At 40.6% G+C, this 26,445-nt stretch overlaps 1 protein-coding gene across 2 annotated transcripts; it reads left to right on the top strand.

Moving 5' to 3' along the window:
* Positions 1-227: 227 nt before the first annotated feature.
* srm (spermidine synthase) lies at positions 228-24,765 on the top strand. 2 transcript variants are annotated; one of them, XM_062054348.1, is made up of 8 exons: positions 228-453; positions 3,219-3,339; positions 3,423-3,515; positions 15,158-15,311; positions 15,384-15,467; positions 20,050-20,195; positions 20,286-20,408; positions 24,262-24,765. In XM_062054348.1, exons 1-8 carry the CDS (start codon positions 323-325, stop codon positions 24,325-24,327), a joined length of 918 nt encoding a protein of 305 aa, XP_061910332.1. In that variant the 5' UTR covers positions 228-322; the 3' UTR covers positions 24,328-24,765. The 2 variants fall into 2 exon arrangements, with proteins under 2 accessions (XP_061910332.1, XP_061910333.1); XM_062054349.1 differs by lacking the exon at positions 24,262-24,765 and adding an exon at positions 21,494-22,394 and having other exon boundaries at positions 232-453.
* Positions 24,766-26,445: the final 1,680 nt, after the last annotated feature.

The raw sequence follows: 26,445 nt of genomic DNA, 5'->3' as shown, positions 1-26,445 counted from the left end.
TTTTTTTTTAAAAATAAATAAATTAAAAAATCGATTTTTTTAAAAATGAGAATCGATTCTGAATCGCACAACGTGAGAATCACGATTCGAATTCGAATCGATTTTTTCCCCACACCCCTCATAATATATGTGCCGTCCGCAACAACGGAACACCCAGGCCTTTTGTTTTGCCCCCACTAGCTTAAACTCGCCCCCACTAGTTTAAACTCGCCGTGGGCACGGACCTGGAAGGGGCGTGGCCAATGTAGCTATATCTATGGCCCAAACGTTGTCACGTTGGCTCAGTTATAAACACGTTTACATGAGCTAGCGGGCAGTCGGCATGGACAATATCAGGGAAGGCTGGTTCACAGAGACATGTACGTTATGGCCCGGGCAGGCTACAAGTCTCCAAGTGGAGGAAGTCCTGTACCACAAGATGTCCACATTTCAGGACGTGTTGGTGTTCAAGAGGTGAGTGGCCAAGGCTCCATGTCTGGGCTAGCCGTGCTAGCTCCGGTGCTACCAGTATACTAGATGTGTGAATGCTCCAATGCCGAAGTTGAAGTGAAATGCGGACAGAATGTAGTACGAATGTAAGAATAGTTTCAATGTTGGAATGGTTTTAATGTTGAAAAGCTGACGCTGAACTGAAATGTTAATGGAACGTAGAGTGAATGTAGAAATGGTTTAAACGCTGAAATGGTTTGAATGTTGATGAGTTTAAATTTCCAGGGAAACCGCAGTTTTGGTTTAAAACTTGGCAAAGTGTTAGTTGGATGAGTGGAATGGTTTGAATTGGTTGAAAAATGTGGGGAATTGTGCTACTTAAAAACATGCCCCATTCATTTCAATGGGAACTTTCTGGGAATTCTGGGAAAAGCGGGATTTTTTTGGGGAAAATGAGTAGGAGCATGAATGTCCTGAATGGGCTGAATTGGTTGGTGTTGGAATTGTTTAAATTGGGCAATAAATGTTGAAGTAGTAAATGGTATTGGGGGATTTCGGGAAAATCGTGAATTTTTTTGGAAAATGGTAAAAAACTTGAATGGTCAGAATGAGTTGAAATGGTTGCTGTTGGAATTTTTCAAATCAGTCGAGAAATGTTGAAGTAGTAACATGTTGAGTTGAGAAATGGTATTAGGGAATTCCTGAAATTTCGGGAAAACCGGGAATTTTTCCAGTTCAAAAAACAACTTTGTTTTTTGTCCTGATTAAGAGAAATGTTTTGACGATTGAAATGCGTTGAAAAATGTGGGAGGAGTAGTTGCCCGAAAATAGCGTGGACATAGGGCTTTGGAAAACCAGGAATTCTGTAAAATTCTGGAATTTTTTTGATCTTGGGAAAGGGTAGTTTACATTTCCAGGATAATGAAATGTGTTGAAGATGGAATGGTTTGAATAGGTTGAAAAATGTGGGGAATTGTGCAACTTAGAAAAATGTCCCATTCATTTCAATGGCAATTTTCTGGAGATTTTGGAATTTTGGGAAAAGCGGGATTTGTTTGGAAAATGATTAGGAGCATGAATGTCCTGAATGAGCTGAATTGGTTGGTGTTGGAATTGTTTAAATCGGGCAAGAAATGTTGAAGTAGTAAATGGTATTAGGGGATTTCGGGAAAATCTGGATTTTTTGGGTAAATGGTAAAAAAAAAACTTGAATGGGTTGAAATGGTTGTTGTTGGAATTTTTCCAAATCAGTCGAGAAATATTGAAGTAGTAACATGTTGGATTGAGAAATGGTGTATGGGAATTCTTGGAAGTTTCGGGAAAACCAGGAATTTTTCCAGTTCAAAAAACAACTTTGTTTTTTGTCCTGATTAAGACAAATGTTTTGACGATGGTACGGTTGATATGCGTTGAAAAATGTGGGAGGAGTAGTCGCCAGAAAATAGGGCTTTGGAAAACCAGGAATTCTGGAAAATCATGACATTTTTTTGAACTTGGAAAAAGGGTAGTTTACATTTCCAGGATGATGAAATTTGTTGAAGGTGGAACGGTTTGAATAGGTTGAAAAATGTGGGGAATTGTGCAACTTAGAAAAATGTCACATTCATTTCAATGGGTACTTCCTGGAAATTTAGGAATTATTTGTTTTTTGTCCTGATTAAGAGAAATGTTTTGACGGTGGAACGGTTGAAATTTTTTGAAAAATGTAGGAGTAGTCCCCCGAAAATAGGGTGGAAATAGGGCTTTGGAAAACCAGGAATTATGGAAAATTCTGAAATTTTTTTGATATTGGGAAAGGGTAGTTTACATTTCCAGGATGATGAAATGGGTTGAAGATGGAATGGTTTGAATAGGTGGAAAAAAGTGGGGAATTGTGCAATTTAGGAAAATGTCCCATTCATTTCAATGGGAACTTTCTGGAAATTTGGGAATTCTGGGAAAAGCGGGATTTTTTTTTTGGAAAATGATTAGGAGCATGAATGAGCTGAATTGGTTGGTGTTGGAATTGTTTAAATCGGGCAAGAAATGATGAAGTAGTAAATGGTATTAGGGGATTTCGGGAAAATCTGGAAATTTTTTGAAAATGGTAAAAAACTTAAATGAGTTGAAATGGTTGGTGTTGGAATTTTTCAAATCAGTCGAGAAATGTTGAACTTTTCCAGTTCAAAAAACAACATTGTTTTTTGTCCTGACTAAAAGAAATGTTTTGACGGTGGGAGGTTGAAATGCGTTTAAAAATGTGGGAGGCGTACTCGCCAGAAAATAGGGTGGAGATAGGGCTTTGGAAAACCAGGAATTCTGGAAAATCATGGAATTTTTTTTAACTTGGAAAGATGGTAGTTTACATTTCCATGGTGGAAGTTTGAAACAATGGCCAATTCATTTTAAATGGGAACAATTTCCCGGAAAACCTGGAATTCTGGGAAATCTGGCAATTTTTGGAATTTGTCAGGGGAAAGCCCGCGATTCCCGAAAAGGATGAACAGTTTGAAGTTGGAAAGGTTTGAATGGTGTGAAAAATGTGAAAGGTAGTGCGCGCCAAAATTTAATAATAAATAGAAATAATTTTGGTGTAGAAAACCATATGAGTGAATGCTTTGGAGCATTCACACAATTAGTAGCCACGAGCTATATATATACGTATATTGGCGTTAACCTACTAAACTAATACATCGCTGAAGTGACGCCTGTTTTTCTGTATATGTATTGTATAAGAACAGTGTTGACTTTGTGCTTGTGTTTTTAGCTCCCAAAATTACTTTTCTAACATGTAAAATTTTCCATTTCAGTAAAACGTACGGCAACGTGTTGGTGTTGGATGGAGTGATCCAGTGCACTGAGAGAGATGAGTTTGCATATCAGGAAATGATTGCTAACCTTCCTCTGTACAGCCACCCTTCTCCCAAGAAGGTACTCGTAGAGGAGATAACTCATGTATTTTAACCATTGCAACTTCACACTGTACTTATTCACACTGTGCTACTATTTACCAGGTCCTCGTCATTGGTGGTGGTGATGGTGGCGTGCTGAGGGAAGTGGTCAAGAATCCTCTGGTAGAGTCGGTGGTTCTCTGTGAGATTGATGAGGTGAGCGGAAACAACACGTAGGCCAGGTCCACAAGAACACAGATACTTAATAAATGCATACTTACAGTATCTCTGTGTAATCGCCTTGAGAAGGGAGATGTTTGAGTATACAAATACGAGGACACAACTTCGTTCTGCTCACGTCTGTATTGACTGCAAGCAGGAAGTCAGGTATCCTCTAGTATAGCTCAGTGTTTCCCATAAACTGCCAAGATACCTGTGGCGGTGGGGGCGTGGTCACCATGACATCATCGAGTAATTTGCATAATTTTCTACAATGATATGATTTGATATGACGGCGTGGCGAAGTTGGTAGAGTGGCTGTGCCAGCAATCGGAGGGTTGCTGGTTACTGGGGTTCAATCCCCACCATCCTAGTCACGTCCGTTGTGTCCTTGGGCAAGACACTTAACCCTTGCTCCTGATGGGTGCTGGTTAGCGCCTTGCATGGCAGCTCCCGCCATCAGTGTGTGAATGTGTGTGTGAATGAGTGAATGTGGAAATACTGTCAAAGCGCTTTGAGTACCTTGAAGGTAGAAAAGCGCTATACAAGTATAACCCATTTATCATTTATATTTATTTATTTTCTCTAAAAAGGCTCAAAAAATGTATATTTACTAATTAATAATAACAGTTTTGTTTTAAACGTCCATCCATCCATTTTACAATATAATTACAACACTTTATGTACATATTTATATACAGATTTGAACAATAAGTTATTCACTGAAATATATTTATTAATTGTGGTTCTTACAAAAAATATATCTTATAAAATATAAAAGCTAAAATGTCTCTTAAAGCTCTGTCCCTTTAATTAGTGCATACTAAATATTTTAACTTTAGCCTACTACTACAACCCTATTATTTACCAGCAACATAAAGTGAAACAGAGGCAGAGGTGTCCTGCCACAGTCAGTAACAAATAAACAGAAAACAGTAGTGGTCAAATACAAATAAGGCAACAAGAGAAGTATCCTACACTTCTCTTTTGTAAAGTAAATCTGAACAGCCTATATGGGCATCTACATCAACTATATGATTTGCCCGAGAAGCTGGACAGGACACACAAAAAATAAAAATATTATTATTATTTTTTATTTGTGGCGGACGTAATTCTTTCGTGGCGGGCCGCCACAAATAAATGAATGTGTGGAAAACACTGTAGCTCCCAGCACAACGCGGCCCCTGCTGGAGCCGTCCAGTACTACAATGGCTCTTATTAATGCTGGCGTTACAATAACATTAGCTCCATATTATACAAATAACGGTGCTTTAATGTTGTAATTAACAATAAACATTTTTAAGTTGTGAATATAAAATGACATAGTAATACAACTCAAGAGCTTACTTTGCTACTTACAATCACTGTATTCTACTAGTAACTAAATTTACATCCTGTCACATACTCCCCCTCAAAATTAAATGTTGTCCTCAACATCCTTACATTTAGCATTAGATTTTTAACCACCATTGAACATGTTCCAAGACAGGTTTACAACCTGGAACTCTTTTGATACATTCTGTTTTTGCACTTCAAACATGAGCAAACATGGATTTACAGGCTGGAACTCTTTTGATACATTCTGTTTTTGCATTTCAAACATGAACAAACATGGATTTACAGGCTGGAACTCTTTTGATACATTCTGTTTTTGCAATTCAAACATGAACAAACATGGATTTACAGGCTGGAACTCTTTTGATACATTCTGTTTTTGTTTTTTTTACTTCCATAAGTCTTCAGCAGTGGTAACTGTTGTAAGTGGGTATCAGTCTACGTTCCGTACAAGTAAAGGCGCTGGTCGTTCCATGACGACACTGGTTGTGTCCATATCTGAGGTCTTGCATAAATGAGTGTTTCAGCAATACTGTAACAAGATGGGGATCCAAATTTATCATATCGGAAGATCTTTGGCGGTCTTCGCTGTCGCTGAGGTCTCTCATATGTCGCTTCTGCTTCGCTTCCTCTCGTGTTGTCCATAATAGGCAGTGGTGCACATTTCCCAGTATCAGGTGAATTGTCACTATGAACATCCTGGTTTTCCTGTTGGTTGTCATCAATGTCCTTTAATGGTACAGGTGTTGCAGCTCTGCTTTGGTCAAGTTCACTAGCGTCGTGTATCATGACAGGCGTCCCTTGAGCTGGTTCTGATTGCTGAGCTGGGAGCTGATGTGGCGAGTCTATGAAATAGTAATCATGCTCATCATTGTCGTCCTCTGAATCCTCTTCCACTTTATCAGTCACTGTCGTTTTCCTTTTTAGTTTCAAAGTCGGACGCACTTCAGCTTCCAGCGGCTGGTGATCACATGGCAAGAGAAGGTTACGGTGAAGGATCCTTGACTTTCCTTTCCCAATTTCGGGTCTCAGCTCATAAATAGGAACATCCTCTCCCACTTGTCGAACCACAGTATGAATAGTGTCTTCCCAGTGATTTCTGAGCTTTCCTGTGCCCCCGCGAAGGGTCATGTTCCGCACTAGCACACGGTCACCTGGGTATAACACTGAACTCCTCACTTTCCCATCATATATCCTCTTGTTTCTTTGGGCTGATTTGTGTGCATTTTGCCGTGCAATTATGTATGCCTCTTGCATTCCTTTTTTCCACTGGTTAACAAATTCTCTGACTACCACTTCCTGTTTCAGTGGGCAAGTTAAACAACATGTTAATGGGTAACCTTGGGGAATGGCCATACAACAAGTAGAATGGGGAGAAGCCAGTTACCTCTGTTCGTGTGCAGTTATAAGCAAATGTTAACTTATTTAGGGAGTCTTTCCAGTTTGCCTTGTCTCTGTCTGCGAGTTTTTAGCATCTGCATTAGTGTGTGGTTGAAACATTCTACTTGTCCATTTCCCTGTGGATGATACGGGGTAGTCCTTGACCCCGCCACACTACAATATTTGCTCAATTGTGAGAATACCGTATTTTCCGCACCATAAGGCGCCCCGTGTTATTAGCCGCACGTTTAATGAACGGCATATTTCAAAACTTTGTTTACCTATTAGCCGCCCCGTGCTATTAGCCGCACCTACGCTACGCTAAAGGGAATGTCAACAAAACAGTCAGATAGGTCAGTCAAACTTTAATAATATATTACAAACCAGCGTTCTAACAACTCTGTTCACTCCCAAAATGTAATGTGCAAATGTGCAATCACAAAAATAGTAACACTCAAAATAGTGCAGAGCAATAGCAACATCAATAACTCAACGTTGCTCATACGTTAGTGTCACACAACACACAAAATAAACATTTAAAGCTCACTTTCTGAAGTTATTACTCATCCACAAATCCCTCGAATTCTTCTTCTTCGGTGTGCTTCACTTGTTTTTTGACACCATCGATGATGTGGACGCGCATGCAGTCGTAGATCAACAGGAACGGCGCTGCGTGAAAAAAGTCACCCGGTGTCTTCGCGTAAACGTCTATCAACCACTCGCTCATCTTTTCTTCATCCATCCACCCCTTCGAGTTAGCTTTTATGATGACGCCGGCTGGAAAGTTCTCTTTTGGCAAGGTCTTCCTTTTGAATATCACCGTGGGCGGAAGTTTCTGGCCGTTAGCATGGCAAGCTAGAACCACAGTAGGACGACTTCTCATTCCCTGTGGTGCGAATATTCACCGTACGTGCTCCCGTTGTATCCACAGTGCGGTTCACATGAATATCAAAAGTCAGTGGAACCTTGTACGCGTGTCTCTTAGTAGGAGACATTTTGTTGTCTTTACAGAAAAACAAATGAAATTAAATATCCGCGAGCTTCTTCTTCTACGGGGGCGGGTGCTCACCTTGGCGGTTGCTTACAGTAGAAGAAGAAGCGCTTCCTCTTCTATGGGGGCGGTTGCTTACCGTAGAAGAAGAAGCGCTTCCTCTTTTACGGGGAAAAAAGATGGCGACTGTTTACCGTAGTTGCGAGACCTAAACCTTATGAAAATAAATATGAATATTAATCCATATATAAGGCGCACCGGGTTATTAGCCGCACTGTCTGCTTTTGACAAAAATTGTGGTTTTTAGGTGCGGCTTATGGTGCGGAAAATACGGTAGTTGGTTTTCAAACTCACCCCCCTAATCGTGATGGATGCGTTTTGGAAATCCACATTTAAGGGCATAATCATGAAATATTTTGTCAGCCACAGTTTTTCCAGATTTGGATGTTGTCGGGTACTCCTGTGCGAAGCGGGTAAAATGGTCCACAACTACCAATACATACTCATAGCCACCTCTGCATCTATCCAGATGAAGAAAGTCCACTGAAACAAGCTCAAAGGGCTGCGTGGTGACAATACTTGTAAGAGGGGCCCTTGTCTCACGGCTAGGTTTTTTCTGTTTTAGGCAAGTACAGTTCATTACATATTGCTCTATGTCTCGCTGCATGTAAGGCCAGTAAAAACGGTCTCTAATCAATGACACGGTTCTGTCAGTCCCTTGGTGTCCCATTTGGTTATGTAGTCCCTTTTAATATAGTAGTTTTGTGTTTTTCAGGCAATACCAGTTGTTTCCTGTTGGTAGTTTTTCTCCATAAAACTCCACTTCCATCTGTCTCCAGTTTTTCCCACTCTCTGAGTAAGCAGCGGCTGTGTAAACTAAATGTTCTCAGTTCTTGGCGCAAGGGTCTTGCTCCAGACACCTTACTTTGCAGCACCGGCCCAATATGGGAGTCATCTTGCTGATCCTGGTATTTCTGCGCAAGTGTTAGTGACACAACTGAGGTATCCTGAGCACCTAGCAGGTTTGTGACAGATATAGCCATTGACCACAAAGCATTTGAATATGGCTGTGTATCTACTGTCTGAGCGGTAGCTCCAACTGCATCATAAGACATTTCTTCCGTGCACTCACTTCACCCTTTGCCTCTGATGGCTGCTGGTTAGCGCCTTGCATGGCAGCTCCCGCCATCAGTGTGTGAATGTGTGTGTGAATGGGTAAATGTGGAAATACTGTCAAAGCGCTTTGAGTACCTTGAAGGTAGAAAAGCGCCATACAAGTATAACCCATTTATCATTTATTTATTTATCACTCACTCATCATAGTTTCTAAGTTAACTGGCATTCTAGACAAACTATCAGCATCAATGTTCTCTTTGCCAGGGCGGTACTTAATGGTAAAGTTGAAATCAGCTAATTCTGTCACCCATCTACTCCCTGTTGCATTTAATTTAGCAGCGGACAACACATAAATCAAAGGATTATTGTCGCTGTATACTGTGAAAAAGGGTGCGTAATAAAGATAGTCGCAAAAACACTGATTGCCCACTTCAGAGCGAGGAATTCCAGTTTACCTGAATGGAGGTTGTAGTTTTTCTCTGCTGCTGACAAGGTACGTGAATCAAATGCTATTACCCGAAGCTTCCCGTCCTGCTTCTGATACAGCACAGCTCCCAGCTCTTTGTTCGTACAAATGGCTGGGAAAAATCCGGGAAGGCTAGGACAGGTGGTTGAACTAGACACTTTATCAGTTGCTCAACAGTTTGTTGATGTGACTCCTTCCATTCAATGGGTGTGTGAGATCACACCACTTTTGCACTTCCTCTTTTTGTCCACTTGCCTTTCTTAGGTCGTGACCTCTCCTCCTTCGCTGGTCCCTTGATCAGGTCGTAAAGGGGACTGGCAATACGAGAGAAGTTCTTTATATGCTGACGATAGTAGCTCAACAGTCCCAAAATCTGTCTCATCTCAGCAACTGTCTTCGGTTTTCTTTCTTTCAGCACAGTTACGGCGGCGGTATCAGCAGGATCCATTTTATTTCCTTCTGCTGATACGATCCTCCCAAGGTAGTGAATTTGAGTTTTGAATAACTCATTTGCTTGGTTTCAGTTTGATCCCATACTGTCGAAGTCTCCGCAATACGTTCCTCACATCATTCACATGACTTTCGAATGTTCTGCTGAACACAAGTGTGTCATCGAGGTACGGGACACATATTTTGTCTCGGAGGCCCTCTAAACACTCTTCCATGTAGCGTTGAAAGGCTGCTGGAGCACTTATCAAACCGAAGGGGATCCTTTCCCATTCATACAGGCCCAACGGTGTCACAAAGGCTGTTAGGTGCTTGCTATCTTTGACCATAAACCCCTGGTGATAGGCTTTTCCCTGGTCTAACAAGTGAGAACATGGTGTTTTCTCCAAGGCCATCCATGATATCCTGGACTCTGGGGATGGGCTGCCTGTCAGGATGAGTCTTTCGGTTTATCTCTCTATAGTCTATACACAAACGCAAAGACCCACACTTCTTTCTTACACAAACAGGTGAAGCATATGATGAGTGTGACTTTTCTACCCACCCCTGTGCAATCAAGTCTAGCAAATAGTCTTTCATTTCCTCATACAGAGGCTTAGGAACTGACATATAAGTTTGTACTACCGGCTCAGGATCTTTAAGCTAAATTTTTAGCTAAAGCTTCTCAATACAGCCTATGTCACTGTCTGACTTAGAGAAAGAATGTGATTCCTCCCGCAGCATGTCCCGCACCACCTGTCTCTGGTTTTCATTTAGATGACTGAGGTCAATAGGGGGATCCCAAGGTTCTGCACTTGCTGGTTGGTCGTTGTGTTGGGCCTGAATAGTATTTACGTCAACAGTTGAGTCTACTTCCTTGGCTACACCAAGAGGATACGCAGTTGTAATTAAATGTGCTGTACCAATAACTACTCTTCCTGTTAGCATGATGTCATGGTCAGTGGGGTTTTGGACACTAAGGATGATGTTTGGTTGTGTCCCTTTTTCGACCTGTAGTGTTTTACAAAATTCAAGTCCCTCTGGCCACTGAGTATTGTCATCAGGTTCAAAGACTAACATGGTGGCTTCTTTAAAGGGTCTGACATTGATTTTGCATTTACTTCAACAGCACAATGGCTTGGCACACTCACTCTTTGACAGGCAGTTTTCACAAGGTACTCACTTGTTCGCTCAACACTCACTTAATGTATTTTTCTTTAGGGTGGGAAATGCCAGGTGAACAGCCTGTATCAGTTGATTCTCCTCTCCACCGTGAGTCTTGTTTTCTTGGCTGTTAACAATAATACATTCAATTACATTGAAGCCTATTATTGGGTGGGACTGTTGGTTACCTTTCATAACAAGTGCAGGAACTTGGATCTCTTCAGAGGCGGCTGCTAGCCTAAAGGTAACTTCTACCCACCCTACATATGGCATTTCTGTTCCATTTGCCGCCTCTATTTGCATGGGGTTATTTGGATCGATGATGTCTCCAATGTCTCTGTGTGATATTGGGTAAGTTACATGCTTTCCATACCTCATCAATCGCTGATACCTGTGAGCCCGTGTCCCAGAGTACTTGTGTTTGCTTCCCCTGCAGGTAGCAGTCGACAAGACATTTTTTCCCAACTAAATCTGTTACTGTTTGCTGTTGACTTATTATTCTTCTTCCTTGGCCAGTTGTTGTGTTGCATGAATATGTTTTGTGTTTACGGCTAACTGTGAGCGGGTGGTTAAGGTTAATGTTGTGTCCTGACAACTTATGAGTCTGACATAGTTCGTTTTTTTTACAGTTTAGTGTATGTTTGGGACATCCTAATTAAATTGGTCACTCCCTGTCCCTCGGGGGCAACCGCCCATCGTTTTAAAGTGGTCCCTCTTGCTGCACCCTGCTGTCCTCTGTATCTTCTGCAGCCAGTGTGGAAGTGCTCACTACTGCCACATCTGTAGAAATGCTGGCAGTACTCCTCACCGTCCTGTTGACACATGAAGCATCTTGGTCGGGGACGTGGTATTGCGTATCTCTGCGGTGCAAACCTCTGCTGAAGCTGTGCAGTCCCCGTCATTAATAATGGGGCCCTGGCTACTGGGTACTCCTGCATGGATCTGCCTAAATTGCTGAAAGACTGCGGGGCTCACACCATTCGGGGACGTGAAATGTGGCGGATGTTGGGCCAATCTGTCCCTTGGCTGACAGGGGGGTACGGTTTTGGTGGGGATTCTGCCTTATGGATGGACTCTCTGATTTGTAATATCTCTGTCTTGAGGTATTTCATGAGGACAATATCTGCTCTGATATCCCTTAGGTCTGACAGCACATCCAGGGGAAATGCAGCAATGTTTTGTTGAGCTGCGTATTTCTTGTCTCCACTTACATCACTCGACTGGACATCATGGATGTTTGTGTGTCGTTGTGGTGCATCTTGCTTCTTTTTCTCCTGTCGTTCTTTCTCATTAGCACACGCCATGTTGAGCCTCTCAAGCAGTAGTTCATCTGAGGTGGTTGGTGTTAAAAGAAAAGGCTGGAGGTCATTTTGTAGGCCTGTTAGTACTGTGTGCATAAACATACTCTGCACTAGCGCTGGATCATACTTGAGACTAGACTTCTTGTGATGCAAACAATATCTTCTGTCTTAAATCCATTGCTCTAATTAGGAAGTTTTGTGGAGTGTCTTTATTATTCTGAACCTCTGTGGTTAGTTGCTTGTACAGCTCAGTTGCACTTCTCTCCTGGTAGTGGAAGCGAAGGATCCTCCGCAGGGTGGGAAGAGACAGGTTACTTTTACCCTCAAGATAGCTTCGCAGTTGGAGGCCAGGTACAATGGCTCTGATAACAGCATCCACTATTTCCGATTCATGGTAACCCTTACCAAGGCCATTCTCAATTTGACGGGCCAAGCTTGAAAATGTCAGTCTGTCCTTTTGCCCAGGTTCACCAATTTGGCCTGCAATTTTATAGTTTTCGCCACAGTGGGTTAGTTACATGGACAGGGGCTGTGCGGACTGTCCTCGTTAACATTACTTGGTGTGGTTTTGTTTGCTAATCCTTGCATTTTTACCTCTTTCTGTTGCACCATAAGTTTTAGCTGCTCTATCTCGCTTTTCAATTTTTCTTGTTCCTCATTATTTTCTGATGGGTCACTTTTACCAGTACGTAACAGGATTGTTATTTTGTCCATCAAGTTCAATAATTCTGACAACCCTTCATCTTCAAATTCACACAGTTCATCACATCACGTTCAATATAGTGAAGGACATGGGAAACTATAGCATTGCGGGTTTTGCCAACTATGTCCTCTCTATTTGTTCCAGAGATTTGAAGAAAGTCACTTACTTGAATTAACTGGTCTATATTCAGTTGAAATAGTGTTCCTTTGATTTCAAATTGCAGCTTCTCTACCTCTGACTCCATCTTTGCAGGTGAGAGACAAGTAAATAGGGGGGTTTTGTTGTGTTGCCTGTTACCGTGGACTTCGCTGCTCCTTGGTGGACACGATGCACCTCAGAATACGCGCTTTCCTTGGCAAGACTTCCACTCCCACCTTAATTGCAGTATCTCCAACCTGAGTTTTTTTTTATATGAGATGGTAGGTGTGCGGTGTCTTCCCTGATTTGGGGATGCCAACCTCACCTCTCTCATCCCAGCGGTGCCTCCAAAATGTAATCGTCCTGAGAAGGGAGATGTTTGAGTATACAGATACGAGGACACAACTTAGTTCTGCTCACGTCTGTTTTGACTGCAAGCAGGAAGTCAGGTGTCCTCTAGTATAGCTCCTAGCACAACGCGGCCCCTGCTGGAGCCGTCCAGTACTACAGTGGCTCTTATTAATGCTGCCATTACAATAACATTAGCTCCATATTATACAAATAACGGTGCTTTACTGTTGTCATTAACAATAAACATTTTTAAGTTGCGAATATAAAATTACATAGTAATACAACTCAAGAGCTTACTTTGCTACTTACAATCACTGTATTCTACTAGTAACTAAATTTACATCCTGTCACATCTGCTTTAGGCCTCTTGTCCACACGCAGACACGTACCTTTTCTTTAAAAATGCAGACTTTCAGGCCATGTGCACACAAACACGGAGAGTTTTAAAAAACACATTTGGGGTTGAAACAATCTTCATCCACACGAGTGTAGTTTCAAAACTGTCTATGTCTACACAAAAACGCATACACCTGCTGTCATGCACATTTTGCCCAATCAGAAGCCTGGAAAAAGCAGCAATATCTGACTTGGTGGCATTACACCTCCTATTATGTTTATTTTGTTCGACTTTAGATGTACAATGACATGTACTTTATCTTTAAAACAGCCTGCACGTAGACAGAGCCTTGGGAACATTATTAAAGAGCGAATGCACGCATGTGCTGCTGAAACAACACTGAATTATAACATGTCCAGCAACATGGCGATATATTACATGTGCAGTCAAGTGAACAATATTTCTAAAATCAGCCTAACTAACGAGCCAAGGAAACCATTTTACATGTTTAAGGGAATTCTAAAGCATTTAATCATGGATATAGTGATATGGTACATGTGTAATGAAGTGTATATTGTCTTTAACATCAGTACGCACTACAAGGAGGACGCTACATTATGTTTAAGGCAATGTTGTTGAGCTTAGAAATGACAGCGCTCAACCGTGACGTCGTCACAAGTCTCCGGTTGTGCCGTGTACATGTATACGCTGAGCGGAGAGTTTTGGATCTCTACACTTTGGCCAGCGTTTGCAAAAGTCTGCGTTTCTAAAGACAAAAGTATGCGTTTTTAAAGACAAAAGTATGCGTCTGCGTGTGGACAAGAGGCCTAAACGCAGAGATAAGTATGCGTTTATTAAGTATCTGTGTTCGTGTGGACATGGCCTTACAAACGCTGGCCAAAGTGTAGACATCCGAAGAAACTCTCCGCTTAGCTTATGTGTGTACAAATGGAGACTTGTAATGACGTCATGGTTGTGCGCTGTCATTTCCAAGCTCAACAACACTGCCTTGCTGCCTTTAAACACACTATAAGAACGCTTAATGTATGTTTGAACGTAAACATGATGCTCTTTTCACTCAACGTTAATAAAAAAAGACACATCAAAATGGGCTTTGCGAAACTCCCGCCAGCGCTAATGACAGTCAGCTGTTTTGGATATGATCACTGTCGAACCTCCACCTGATGGGACAACTGTGACAAGTAAGACTTTTTGCTCTGTGTCATAAGAAAGGTACAACATTATCTTATGTTTTTAATCCTTGTTTAACGACAAATCATGAATTTAACATACGTGTCTTGCTTCCATTTTTGTAGATGGAGCCATGCGCGTACTGATGTCCAAGACAATATACACTTCATTACGCATGTACCATATCACTATATCCATGATTAAATGCTTTAGAATTCCACTAGAGTTTTGCAGCGGTACACGCACGTCCGTGCGCTTTATATAGGCACTTAAACATGCAAAAGCGTTTCCTTGGCTTGTTAGTGTGCCTGATTTTAGAAATAATGTACACTTCACTGCAGATGTAATACATCACCATGTGGCTGAACATGTTCTAATTTTATGAGTGTTGGGTTTCAGCAGCACAGGTGTGCATTCACTCTTTAATAATGTTCCCAGGACTCTGTGTACGTGCAGGCTGGTTTTAAAGATAATGTACATGTCATTGTACATATAAAGTCGATCAAAATAAACATACTAAGAGGTGTATGCCACCAAGTCAGATATTGCTGCTTTTTTCAGGCTTCTGATTTGACAAAATGTGCGTGACAGCAGGTGTGTAGACATAGACAGTTTTTTTAAACTAAACTTGTGTAGATGGAGATTGTTTTAACCCCAAATATGTGTTTTTGAAACGCTCCGTGGCCTTAGTTAATCTGTACTCTGGTGTTTACTACAGTATGCTATTGTCTTTTGTGTAGGATGTCATTAACGTCTCCAAGAAGTTCCTCCCAGGCATGGCCAAAGGATTCTTTAGTCCCAAACTGACCCTGCATGTTGGAGATGGTTTTGAGTTTATGAAGCAAAACCAAAATGCCTTTGATGTTATTATTACTGATTCATCTGATCCTGTCGGTAAGTGCAATGACATCTTATTTGTTGAATTTTCATGTTTGATAACTTTAACATGTTTTTTTTTAATTGCAGGCCCTGCTGAGAGTTTATTCAAGGAGAGTTACTATCAACTGATGAAAACCGCATTGACAAAGGGCGGAATTCTTTGCTCCCAAGGTAAATTTAATTTGCTGATATCAGTGGTAAAAGACTGCAAAAAAAGAATGAAAAAAAAAAGGTCAAATATGTGCTTGTGTTTATACTGTATTCTCTTGACTAAAAATGTGCTAGAAGCGTTCAACTATTTATTTTTTTTTCAGAATCAGCTACTTCCGCTATAGCTGACGCGACTTTCTTCTCATTCATCGTGCTCAAAACATCACACATTTAACATGTATCATGCCTTTTAAAGAGAAAATGATCTTTGAGACAAGACATATTATCAGGAAAAAAATACAATAGCATTTATTACAAACTACCGTATTTTTCGGACCATAGAGCGCACCGGATTACAAGGCGCACTGCTGATGAGCGGGTCTATTCAGGTCTATTTTCATACAAAAGGCGCACCGGATTATAAAACGCATTATTATGATTTTTTTTCCTAAATCATAGGGGTGAAACGGTACACAAACATTTTGGTTCGGTACGTACCTCGGTTTAGAGGTCAAGGTTCGGTTCATTTTCGGTACAGTAAGAAAACAACAAAATATACATTTTTTGGTTATTTACTTACCAAATTTGCAAAATCTTCCACCAAAAATATTTTTCTTAGTGGAATATTTGATGTGAAGTAATCGGAACCTTGGATAGGTCAATAATTCATAATAACATTGATTTTGATTCAATATTTTGAGCAATGACAGTTTGAAAGAAAAAAAAACAGCTTTGTTTTATTAGTCAACATTGCAACTTTTTCTAAATGACATTTAACCTTTTAAGCTTTTTTATTTCACTTTTGTTATGTTTTTGTTTATTTTAATAGTATTTTTAGAATGTGCCGTGGGCCTTTAAAACATTAGCTGTGATCGGGATGCTGTGTTTGCATTAGGCATGGGGGCTGTGCAGTTTTTCTGCGTGTGGTTGCTGGTATGGGCTCTGCGGGGTTGGGTTGGGGCGGGCGGGGGCTGGCTTTGTTTGGCGGGGGGTGGGCTCGCGTGACGTGGTCTGGTGTGGGGTCACGGGCCTGGGGGGGTGGCGGCCTCCTGGCCGTAGTTCCTGGGGGGGGGGGGGTGTCCGGGCCCTCTACTCCCTCTATCTACTCCTGCTTATAGCACACACAGTCAGGTGAGAGTGAGCATGATGCAGCAGGTAGATAACAGCATCGTCCACTCCTACATGGGGCTGATATGCAAACTGTAGAGGATCCAGGGAAGGAGCCACCAGTGGTCTCAGCTGATCCAGCACAAGTCTCTCGAGGACCTTCATGACCTGGGACGACAGGGCAACAGGTCTGAAGTCATTTGAGCCTGATGGGATGGGCTTCTTGGGCACCGGCACTATGCAGGATGTTTTCCATAGCACTGGTATCCGTTCTAGCTTCAGACTCCGGTTGAAGATGTAGTGCAGGATCCCAGTTAGCTGAGCAGCGCAAGTCTTCAGGACCCAGGGGTTGACTCGGTCAGGGCCTGCTGACTTAGCTGGATTTACTCTCTCCAGCTGCCGTCTTACAAGTCCAGGTGTCAGACAAACCGAGCTGGCTTTCTCAGTGGGGGTGGAAGTGGGGGAGGGGGAGGGGGGGAAGAAACGGCTGTGGCAGGTAAAAGAGAAGGAGTTAGTGTGTTGAAGTTCAGGGGAGGTGTGAGGACAGGAGTGGTCGGGGGAGGGCCAGTAAGGGGTGCGTTGCTAAGTCTATTGAAAAACAAATTCAGCTCGTTGGCTCTATCTACACCCCCATCCAGCAGTTTGGCTTTATTGTTGAAGCCTGTGATGGCCTTCATACCCTTCCAAACGTCACGAGTGTTGTTTTGTTGGAGTTTAGCTTCAAGCTTCCTTCTATAGACATATTTCCCTTGTTGAAGCTGAACTTTGAGCTGCCCCTGAATCCTCTTCAACTCGTCCTGATCACCGGATCTGAAGGCTCGCTTCTTTTTATTTAGCAGCATCTTTAGCTGGCTGGTGATCCAGGGCTTGTTATTTGGGTAACAGTGGACAGTTTTTGTAGGGATGATGGAGTCCTCACAGAAATGTATGTAGTCAGTGATGCAGTCTGTGAGGTTGTCAATATCTGTCCCGTGAGGCTTACAGAGTACTTCCCAGTCTGTAGTCTCAAAGCAGTCTTGTAGGGCTATGCCCGCCTCAATACTTCTCATTTGCACTGATTTAGTTGAGATGGGCTGTCTCCTCACAGCAGGAACGTAATGAGGTGTTAAAAGCACCAGATTATGATCAGACCGTCCCAAGGGGCGCAGGGCAGTGGCTCTGTATGCATCTTTTGAATTAGCATACAGTAGGTCCAGAGTTTTATTTTCCCGTGTTGCACAGTGTACATATTGATGAAAAGTGGGTAAAATAGAGTCCAGACAAAACATGATTAAAGTCCCCCGAAATGAGAATGAGGGCAGCGGGATGTTTGGTCTGTTGCTTAGCAACAGCGGCGTGAATGGTGTCACAAGCAGCAGTTTCGTCAGCAGGAGGAACATACACTCCAATGAAGATAACAGAAGTAAATTCCCTTGGCAAATAATATGGCCGAATTCCAACAGCCAGAAGTTCAATGTCCGGCGTACAAACACACTCCTTTACAGTAATATGAGCAGGATTACACCACCGGTAATCACAAAGATGGCAATCCCTCCGCCTTTTTTCTTACCGCTCAGGAGTGTGCTTCTATCCGCCCGTGAGGTTGTGAAGCCGGGTAGAGACGCGCTGTGGTCCGGGAAGTCCGCGTGTAGCCAAGTCTCCGTAAAGCACATGATGCTGCACACGGCGTACTCCTTTTGAGTTCGGACGAGCCCAAACAATTCGTCCATTTTATTCGCCAAAGACCGTACATTCCCCATGAGGACCGAGGGGATGGCAGGCTTAAATTTCCTCCTGCGCTCCTTCATCTTTATGCCGGCACGGCGTCCCCTGCGCTTTTTCCGTAGTTCCACGGGAAGGTCCGGCCGCATTCCCCATAGCGCTGGTAAGGAGAGCGCAAACAGCTCCTCGCGTGTGTAAACAAAAGGTCTGCTGCTCCGCTGATCAAAGCCAAAAACAAAACGGCCCGAAAAGAAAAAGAAAAGTAATAAACACACAAAAGCGCCCAAGAACCATAATTAGTGGTTTATGGAAGGTAAGAGATTAAAAAAAAGGCAAGTTGAAAAGGATTTGCTAATCAATGTTTTCTGTTTTTAGTTACAATTTACACTACGTGCCAACTTCACTGGTTTTTGGTTTTGTACACAAAAACCGGTGCCAACAGGTCAGAAAAGTTGGTTTTGCATAATATGACCCTTTTAAGGGGGAACTGTACATTTGTGGAGTTTTGTCTATCGTTTACAATCATAATGAAAGACATGACGATGGATGTATTTTTTTAACGCATTCTAACTCGTAAATAAAGGTCAATGGGAGGTCCCCCATTCCGCCCATGAAACCCAATAAAAAAAATTAAAAAAGCGGCAACAATATTCCATTTACAATTCGTGACTTAAATATTAACCAATTATTAGTGATATTGTTAACGTAAGCCCTAGCGCAGACAATCTATTAATAGTGGCGTCGTGATCATGAGTGTCAATGTTGACATGATCGACAGATGAGCTGCTTCCTCGTGTTCCTGCTTGTAAAACTTTATTGTAAATAATTAATAATGCCTCTCACTTTGATAGTAGAAAGACGAGGACATAATCCGACAAGTTGGTACACTTTGACAGCCAATTTAGACCCGGAAATGGCGAGAACGACACAAAAAGACGCTTGATTTCACCTCCCTTTTTTCGCGAGGATTATGAGTCATTGTTCATCTAAATGGGAATATATGAACATCCTAGCAGTCGGCATCCTAATGGCAGCAAACTTTGTAAAGTAAGTGATGTTTTATTATGTTTGTTGGCTCTCATAAAATCTGCAGCGAGTCGTTATCAGTGATGTAGTTAAAAAAAAAAGAAAAAAAGAAGCTAACGTGATGCGTTTTTGAAATTAATGCCCTGCGTATGCTTAAATTGATCAAAATACATAAATATTATTATAAATGTGCCTGTTACTACATCACATATATACCTACAGTGTGTATATAAAACCTTAATGGGGGTGTTTGGATGTTTTTTTAAGGGCTTTATAAGCAGAATAGTGCGGCTCTTATAGGCTCCATTGTAAGCGGACTTTTGATTGCTATTTAGAAAACACATTCAAAAACACATCCGTCATGTCTTTCATAATGATTGTGAGCGATAGGCAGTTCCCCTTCAAAACATAAGACACAGATAGACGGCTTGGATCTCAAAAAACGTGTACGTTAATGTACCATCTTTTATTTCACAGGTGACAGATGTATAGTCATTGGCAAAAGTGTTAGCTTTCAGAGTGCTCTTATGTTACATGCATTCCATAAACACACGTGTATATATCTATAGCCATACAAACATGCCAGAGCACTAGGAAGGGGTTGAATGCTCTCCCACCACTCAGCAGTCTGCATTCTTACAGACTATGCCAGTCTTGCACAGAGCTCTAACAATAATATTACAGGTTTGCGTTTCCCTAAACGTAAAAAGGACAGAGGTCTATCACAATCAGTCAATATTATTTTTCCTACTGCTTGTCATGTCTACAGGAGAGTGTCAATGGCTCCATTTGGAATTGATAAAGGAAATGCAAACCTTCTGCAAGACCATATTCCCAGTTGTGGACTACGCTTACGGCACCATCCCTACTTATCCCAGTGGCCAAATTGGATTCATGCTCTGCAGTAAGAACCCTGTAAGTGTGCTTTTTGTTTCTCCCACTGATAAGATATGAACCTGTTTGGTGTTTGATTGAATAATGAAATGTGTGCCCTTTTACCATCAGGAAACAGATTTCCGGAAGCCAGTGAAAGAACTATCAAAAGATGATCTCGAAGGCATGAACCTGAAGTATTACAACACGGAAATTCACAAAGCAGCGTTTGTCCTCCCTGAGTTTGCAAGAAAGGTCAGTGAAATTAGTACAGTTTGGCATTAAAATAATCAGTAAAATACGGGTTATTTTTTGTATGAATATTTAGATGGTAGAAAATGCCAAATAAAGCATTTTATGTATTTATTAAAAAATACATTTCCAGAATTGAATTATAGTCTCTCAATAACCAAACATGTATGTTTTTGTTCAAAAATGGAAAGGCACATAAATTTGCAACTTTGAGCTAAAATCTTCACATGGAAATACACAAGTCATGTGTAATAAAATACAGTAAACACTTGCTACAAGTTGCTTGTTGAAAAATAGAAGCTTGTAAGCATGTAAAAGCAGCCTGGCAGCACTAATGGTCATATAGTATGAAAAGGTATTGATATCTTAACTTCGCATGATTTATGTGGATTAGTATTGTAATATTTACAAGCTGTAAAAACACTATTTGTTTTACAATTTACCAAACAGCTTTCTGACCTGAATTAATTGCACTCACTCTGGACAGTTGCCAAGTATCTTAAATCTGGACAGTTTTCCCATAGGAGATCATAATAATGAATTAATCAGTTCCAGAGTCAAAATGTTGCCAACATAACTGCTCAGGCAATGCTTTAAATAACATTTTAACATTCTTAATTGGCATATCAGCGGCTTGGCTCAGATGGTAGTGTGTTCTTGGGCAAGATACTTCACCCACCCTGCTCCCAGTGCCACCCACATTTGTGTATGAATGTGTGTGGCAGGATTCCCTTGTTAAATCAATTTCAATGAGACGTTCCGAGTAAATAAAGGTAAAAGGAAAAATGGTTTAAAGAGAAGTTAAGCACTCCTTATATTAAAACGCTTCTCACCGTTTGACGCATGATGGACACTGTGACAAATATGCGGAGAGAAGATTGCTGCTTGTCTTTTGGAGGTGAGTCTATTCACATTAAGTTTGTATTGTTGTGATTGTACTAAGCAGTCTGAATAGACCAGCACATGTCTGCTTACTGAGCTAAAGTATTGTGACATTAGCTGAAGTGCTGCTTGATCTTAGTGGATTTTGTGCCATCGTATTGAAATGCACACACTGACATTTTTCTACTTTTCTTGGTTATTTGCAGGTTCTCTACGCTTGATTGGCCTCATCAGAGCTATCTGTCCGTGTTCCACAGACGAACAGCTGCTTCTCTAGCTTCTCAACAGTCAGTCAGCACTGTTAAGCCCTCTCGGAAGAGAGTAGTTAATAATGATTTTAAAGCTGTGTTTGCCGGGTATCAACGTTCAGAAACATGGGAGTTGCTTAGTTTTTTTCTTTTTTTTTATTGTTCAACACAATTAGTGTTTGTTTCTGATACGTACATGTTCACCCAGTGATTGTCTCATTAGCGACCTCAGATCACACCATATCAAACCTGACCTCATGCTGAAGTACTGTATGTACTGTGCAACTGAATGGCCGCATGGCTCTTGTGGAATATATTATTATATATTGCTGCACTTTCATCGGAAATGTTCTTTGCTCATAGGAAAATCAGCACATGTCGTCGGTGTACAATGACAAAACTGTGTCCTCTTTTTGGAATTGTAAGTAAGTGTGCCTCGTTTGGTTAATTGCTGAAAGAAGGTTCTGCATGTGTTAGTTTTTCAGATCACCTTAAAAGTCCGCAAAAAAACTGTCCCTTTTAAAAAAAATAAAAATAAATAAAAACTACATGATACGCTGCTCCGACCATTACATTGTTATGGAAGATACACATTATACAGTATTTAGTGAAAATGTTTTTTTAATTATTATTTTAATGCAAATCATTATGCAATTACCGAGGGTAGATTAATGGTAGAAAGCTTTTTCTGTCTTAAGTTTAACTGCCGGAAACTGTTATACTTTTCATTATCTTACATACATGGTTATTTGTTAAAAATCCACAATAAATCTTGTAGAAAAATTTTTCCGGTCGAACGAAATTGTTTTTATTAAAACATGAACTGTAATAAATCTGTTTACAAACAAATGTGACACTTTCTTTGCGTCATTGTTTTGCTTTGAATATTTCCTGTAGTTTCACATTTTTGACAACAGGTGGCGGACTTTGACTCTAAATAAATTGACTCAGAGCTGCCTTCCAATATGTCTCGCATACTCCAGATGATGATAAACGTTTTCTTGTAAGCAAAGGGGACTGCATCAGTACATGTTTTCTTGTGAGTTGTGCAATGGGACTTCACTTTAGTTCTATCACCTGTAATTATTGGGGCGCAATAGACTTTATTTATCCCATAATGGAGAAATTCTGATCTTGCAGTGCAGATTTTACCTACAGTTAAAAGTTAAACTGAAACAATGAAATGAGTAATAACGCCATCATCTATGCCCATATATATATATATATATACACTCACACACACACACATATATATATATATATATATATATATACATACTCACATATATGTATATATACACACACACGCACACACACAAATGTGTATATATACACACATATACAATTTAATTACATATATATATATATATACATATGTATATGTGTGTATATATATATGTATATATGTGTGTGTGTATATATATATATATATATATATATATAGGTGTGTGTATATATACATATATGTGTGTGTGTGTATATATATATATATACAGTGTATGTGTGTGTGTATGTATGTATATATATATATATATATATATTTATATATATATGTGTGTGTGTGTGTGTATGTATGTGTATGTATTTATATATGTGCGTGTGTATACATGTATAGCACTAAATGATTGCACAATGTGTAAATTATAAAAAGCACATATGCATTATATAAGCAAAATAGACATTGGCCTTTAATACAATGGAACCCATCCCGTCCATGTTGTACCTCTTGATGTGGGACATTGATTGATTTCCAAGTTGATAACATTTTTAAAAAATAAATACATTTCCTCTGGTCATGTCGCCATCATCAAAACTATTACATGTGCAGTCAACATTTTGAGTATTTAGTAAGGTAGCGACTTGTCCAGGGTGTACCCCGCCTTCCGCCCGATTGTAGCTGAGATAGGCTCCAGCACCCCCCGTGATCCCAAAAGGGACAAGCGGTAGAAAATGGATGGATAGTAAAACTATTAAACCTTTGCAGATATGATCAGTCATACACAAAATAGACACAAATGTGTCACCGTGTGTTTTATTGGCATTGTTGAGCAATATCTATGTACATCCCAATAATTGTATGTTGTATGTTCAACATGACATAGATTTCTAGTTCTATGGTTAATAGTTATTACAATTTTCCTTCCATTCCTGATCTGAAGTGTCAAAAAGAAAGATTTGAACCTGATGTTCATCCTGTACTTGTACTTACACTAAATATGTTTCAATCATGTGAAGTTTTTTATATGCATCATCATGGTGAACTTAAATTTTAACGCATTGCCGTGTCTCGCAACATGCAAACACCAGTTGATTCTTGCATTTATAGTGTTTTTATTTTTTCAACTACTCCTTTAATCTCTGTATTTGCTTGGGGCCATCTAAAGATCAATTGGGTGAGCAAAAGATGTCAAAAACAGGTCTGAAAACATAACAAATCCATTTTGACACATCAACCATGGCCCCCTGGGATATAAAGTTGGCTTGACTCCTTGCCGGTGGCCTGCCAGTGTGCATACGTCACAGCAACAGACTCTCTTGATTGTGCTGTATCTAATGTATCGTTAAGGACCCACAGCAACCAGATGACTAACATTTCACTAACAAGTCTTTATTTATTGTTTTGCTCCTGAAAATGAATCTTGCAATTATTTCCCATAACATCAATTAGTTTATGAGTAATCGATAGAAAACTAACTGTATTTGGAACACCCCCTTTCCATCTCTAGACTCGATACGCCGCCCCCTCTTGGAGTGAAGTCATCTACAGAACCGGAGCTCATTTTCCCGCATAGACGTTCATACACACATTCTCACACTGATGGCGGGAGCTGCCATGCAAGGCCCTAACCACGACCCATCAGGAGCAAGGGTGAAGTGTCTAATTGCCCAAGAACTCGCACGGCTGTAGCTGGGATTGAACCTGGAACCCTCAAGTTGCTGGCACAGCTGCTCTACCATCCAAGCCACGCCTTCCCCACATACAATAAATATAACTTATGTTACACTAGTTTGCACAAATATTGCTTCTTTGCAAGACGCCTCTAATTCAAGTTCCGAGACAAAGATTTTGCATTAAGATTCTCCAAACAAAGACTCTGAAGGAGGCTATAATCAGCCCTGAATCTTGGACTTCAACCGTACTGTTTTGAGCCTGAAGTCAAGGCCGAGGAGCTAGAAGGCCAATTGGTGCAGCTAGAGATTACCGTGCACTTTCAGCATTTCTCCAAGCATCTTGAGGAAAACATCAGTAGAAGAGGACACTAAATAAAATACTAGCGGTTCACCTTCTTTTTCTCTCGTTTTCGTTCTTTTCTTTTTTTCCCGACTCAATCTTTATCCCCTCGAGGGTGCTTGTGATTCTCGGGATCGCATTTGGCTTGAGTCTTAAATTTTCTCGATCCAAACTTTGACCAAAACCCTCCTCCTTTCAAGTCCGAAACATGAGGGGATTGTTGCAAATTACACTTCTCTCTGGTCCGTCCCGTTTTGTGTGGAGACGTCCATACTTTCCTCACATTCCCATCATTTGGAAATGTATCCAGACTAAACTCGATTGCCACAACCTGCAACAATGCAGACTGGCAGACATTTTATAATTCTGCAGGAAAATAACATGATTCAGGATGAAGATGCTTCCAAAACACATTCTAAATCTACACAGTATGCAATCACCTCCAGTCTTCTGTAAGTGACGTCAGCAGGCTGATGCAGACCCGCTAAAAGTGGGCGTTCCAAAATGTGCTGATATCAGTAAAAAAAAGAAAAGAGCCTAAAATTACTAACGTGTCTATTTTGGGGGAAATTTTAAGTGTAGATGTTGGATACACAACTACGAAATAAATACCAATGTTGTCAGCATTAGAGGGGTCCTTTCACTCTTTTCTGCATAATGAAGTGTTTTTAATTGGGAATACCTAACATATTATGTAAAAAAAAATTGGGAAAATATACATATTGTGTTTAATTAGTGAAAAAAATACACATTGTATTTTTTTAACATTTACTTGTGCTGTGCAATGATCTAACAGTATTTATAGTTTTTTAAAATTACCTGTGAATGCTTTTCCTTTGCATAGAGTATGATCTAAATGTGCTGTATGTTGTGTGCAACATCAATACGTTAATCTGGCTGGTATATAAGAAAACGGTGTAAAATATTTGAAAAGAAAGCGTATTGTCTTACTCTAATTCATCTCTACTGTACTGTTATTTACTTTTCTTGGCACTGGTGGGACTTGCTGCTTTAAGCGAGCACCTCAATAATACGTCCTAAATTGACCTAACACTTTGAAGCTTCATCATCCAGATGGTACACAGCTTGTGATAAGGGCAGATTGTGTCTGCCATTGCCATGGCGACCATGGACCCATGTTGTGGTAGCAATTGCATCGGTGTTGACCATTGTTTAGAATTGTGTGGAGGTAGAATAGAATAAAAAAATAAATATATATACACTACCGTTCAAAAGTTTGGGGTCACATTGAAATGTCCTTATTTTTGAAGGAAAAGCACTGTACTTTTCAATGAAGATAACTTTAAACTAGTCTTAACTTTAAAGAAATACACTATACATTGCTAATGTGGTAAATTACTATTCTAGCTGCAAATGTCTGGTTTTTGGTGCAATATCTACATAGGTGTATAGAGGCCCATTTCCAGCAACTATCACTCCAGTGTTCTAATGGTACAATGTGTTTGCTCATTGGCTCAGAAGGCTAATTGATGATTAGACAACCCTTGTGCAATCATGTTCACACATCTGAAAACAGTTTAGCTCATTACAGAAGCTACAAAACTGACCTTTTTTTGAGCAGATTGAGTTTCTGGAGCATCACATTTGTGGGGTCAATTAAACGCTCAAAATGGCGAGAAAAAGAGAACTTTCATCTGAAACTCGACAGTCTATTCTT

This window comes from Entelurus aequoreus, linkage group LG07 (genome assembly GCF_033978785.1).
Source record: "Entelurus aequoreus isolate RoL-2023_Sb linkage group LG07, RoL_Eaeq_v1.1, whole genome shotgun sequence".
NCBI classification, from domain to species: Eukaryota; Metazoa; Chordata; class Actinopteri; order Syngnathiformes; family Syngnathidae; genus Entelurus; species Entelurus aequoreus.
The sequence above is the reverse complement of the archived record's forward strand: the minus strand, read 5'-3'. Positions and strand labels throughout refer to the sequence as shown.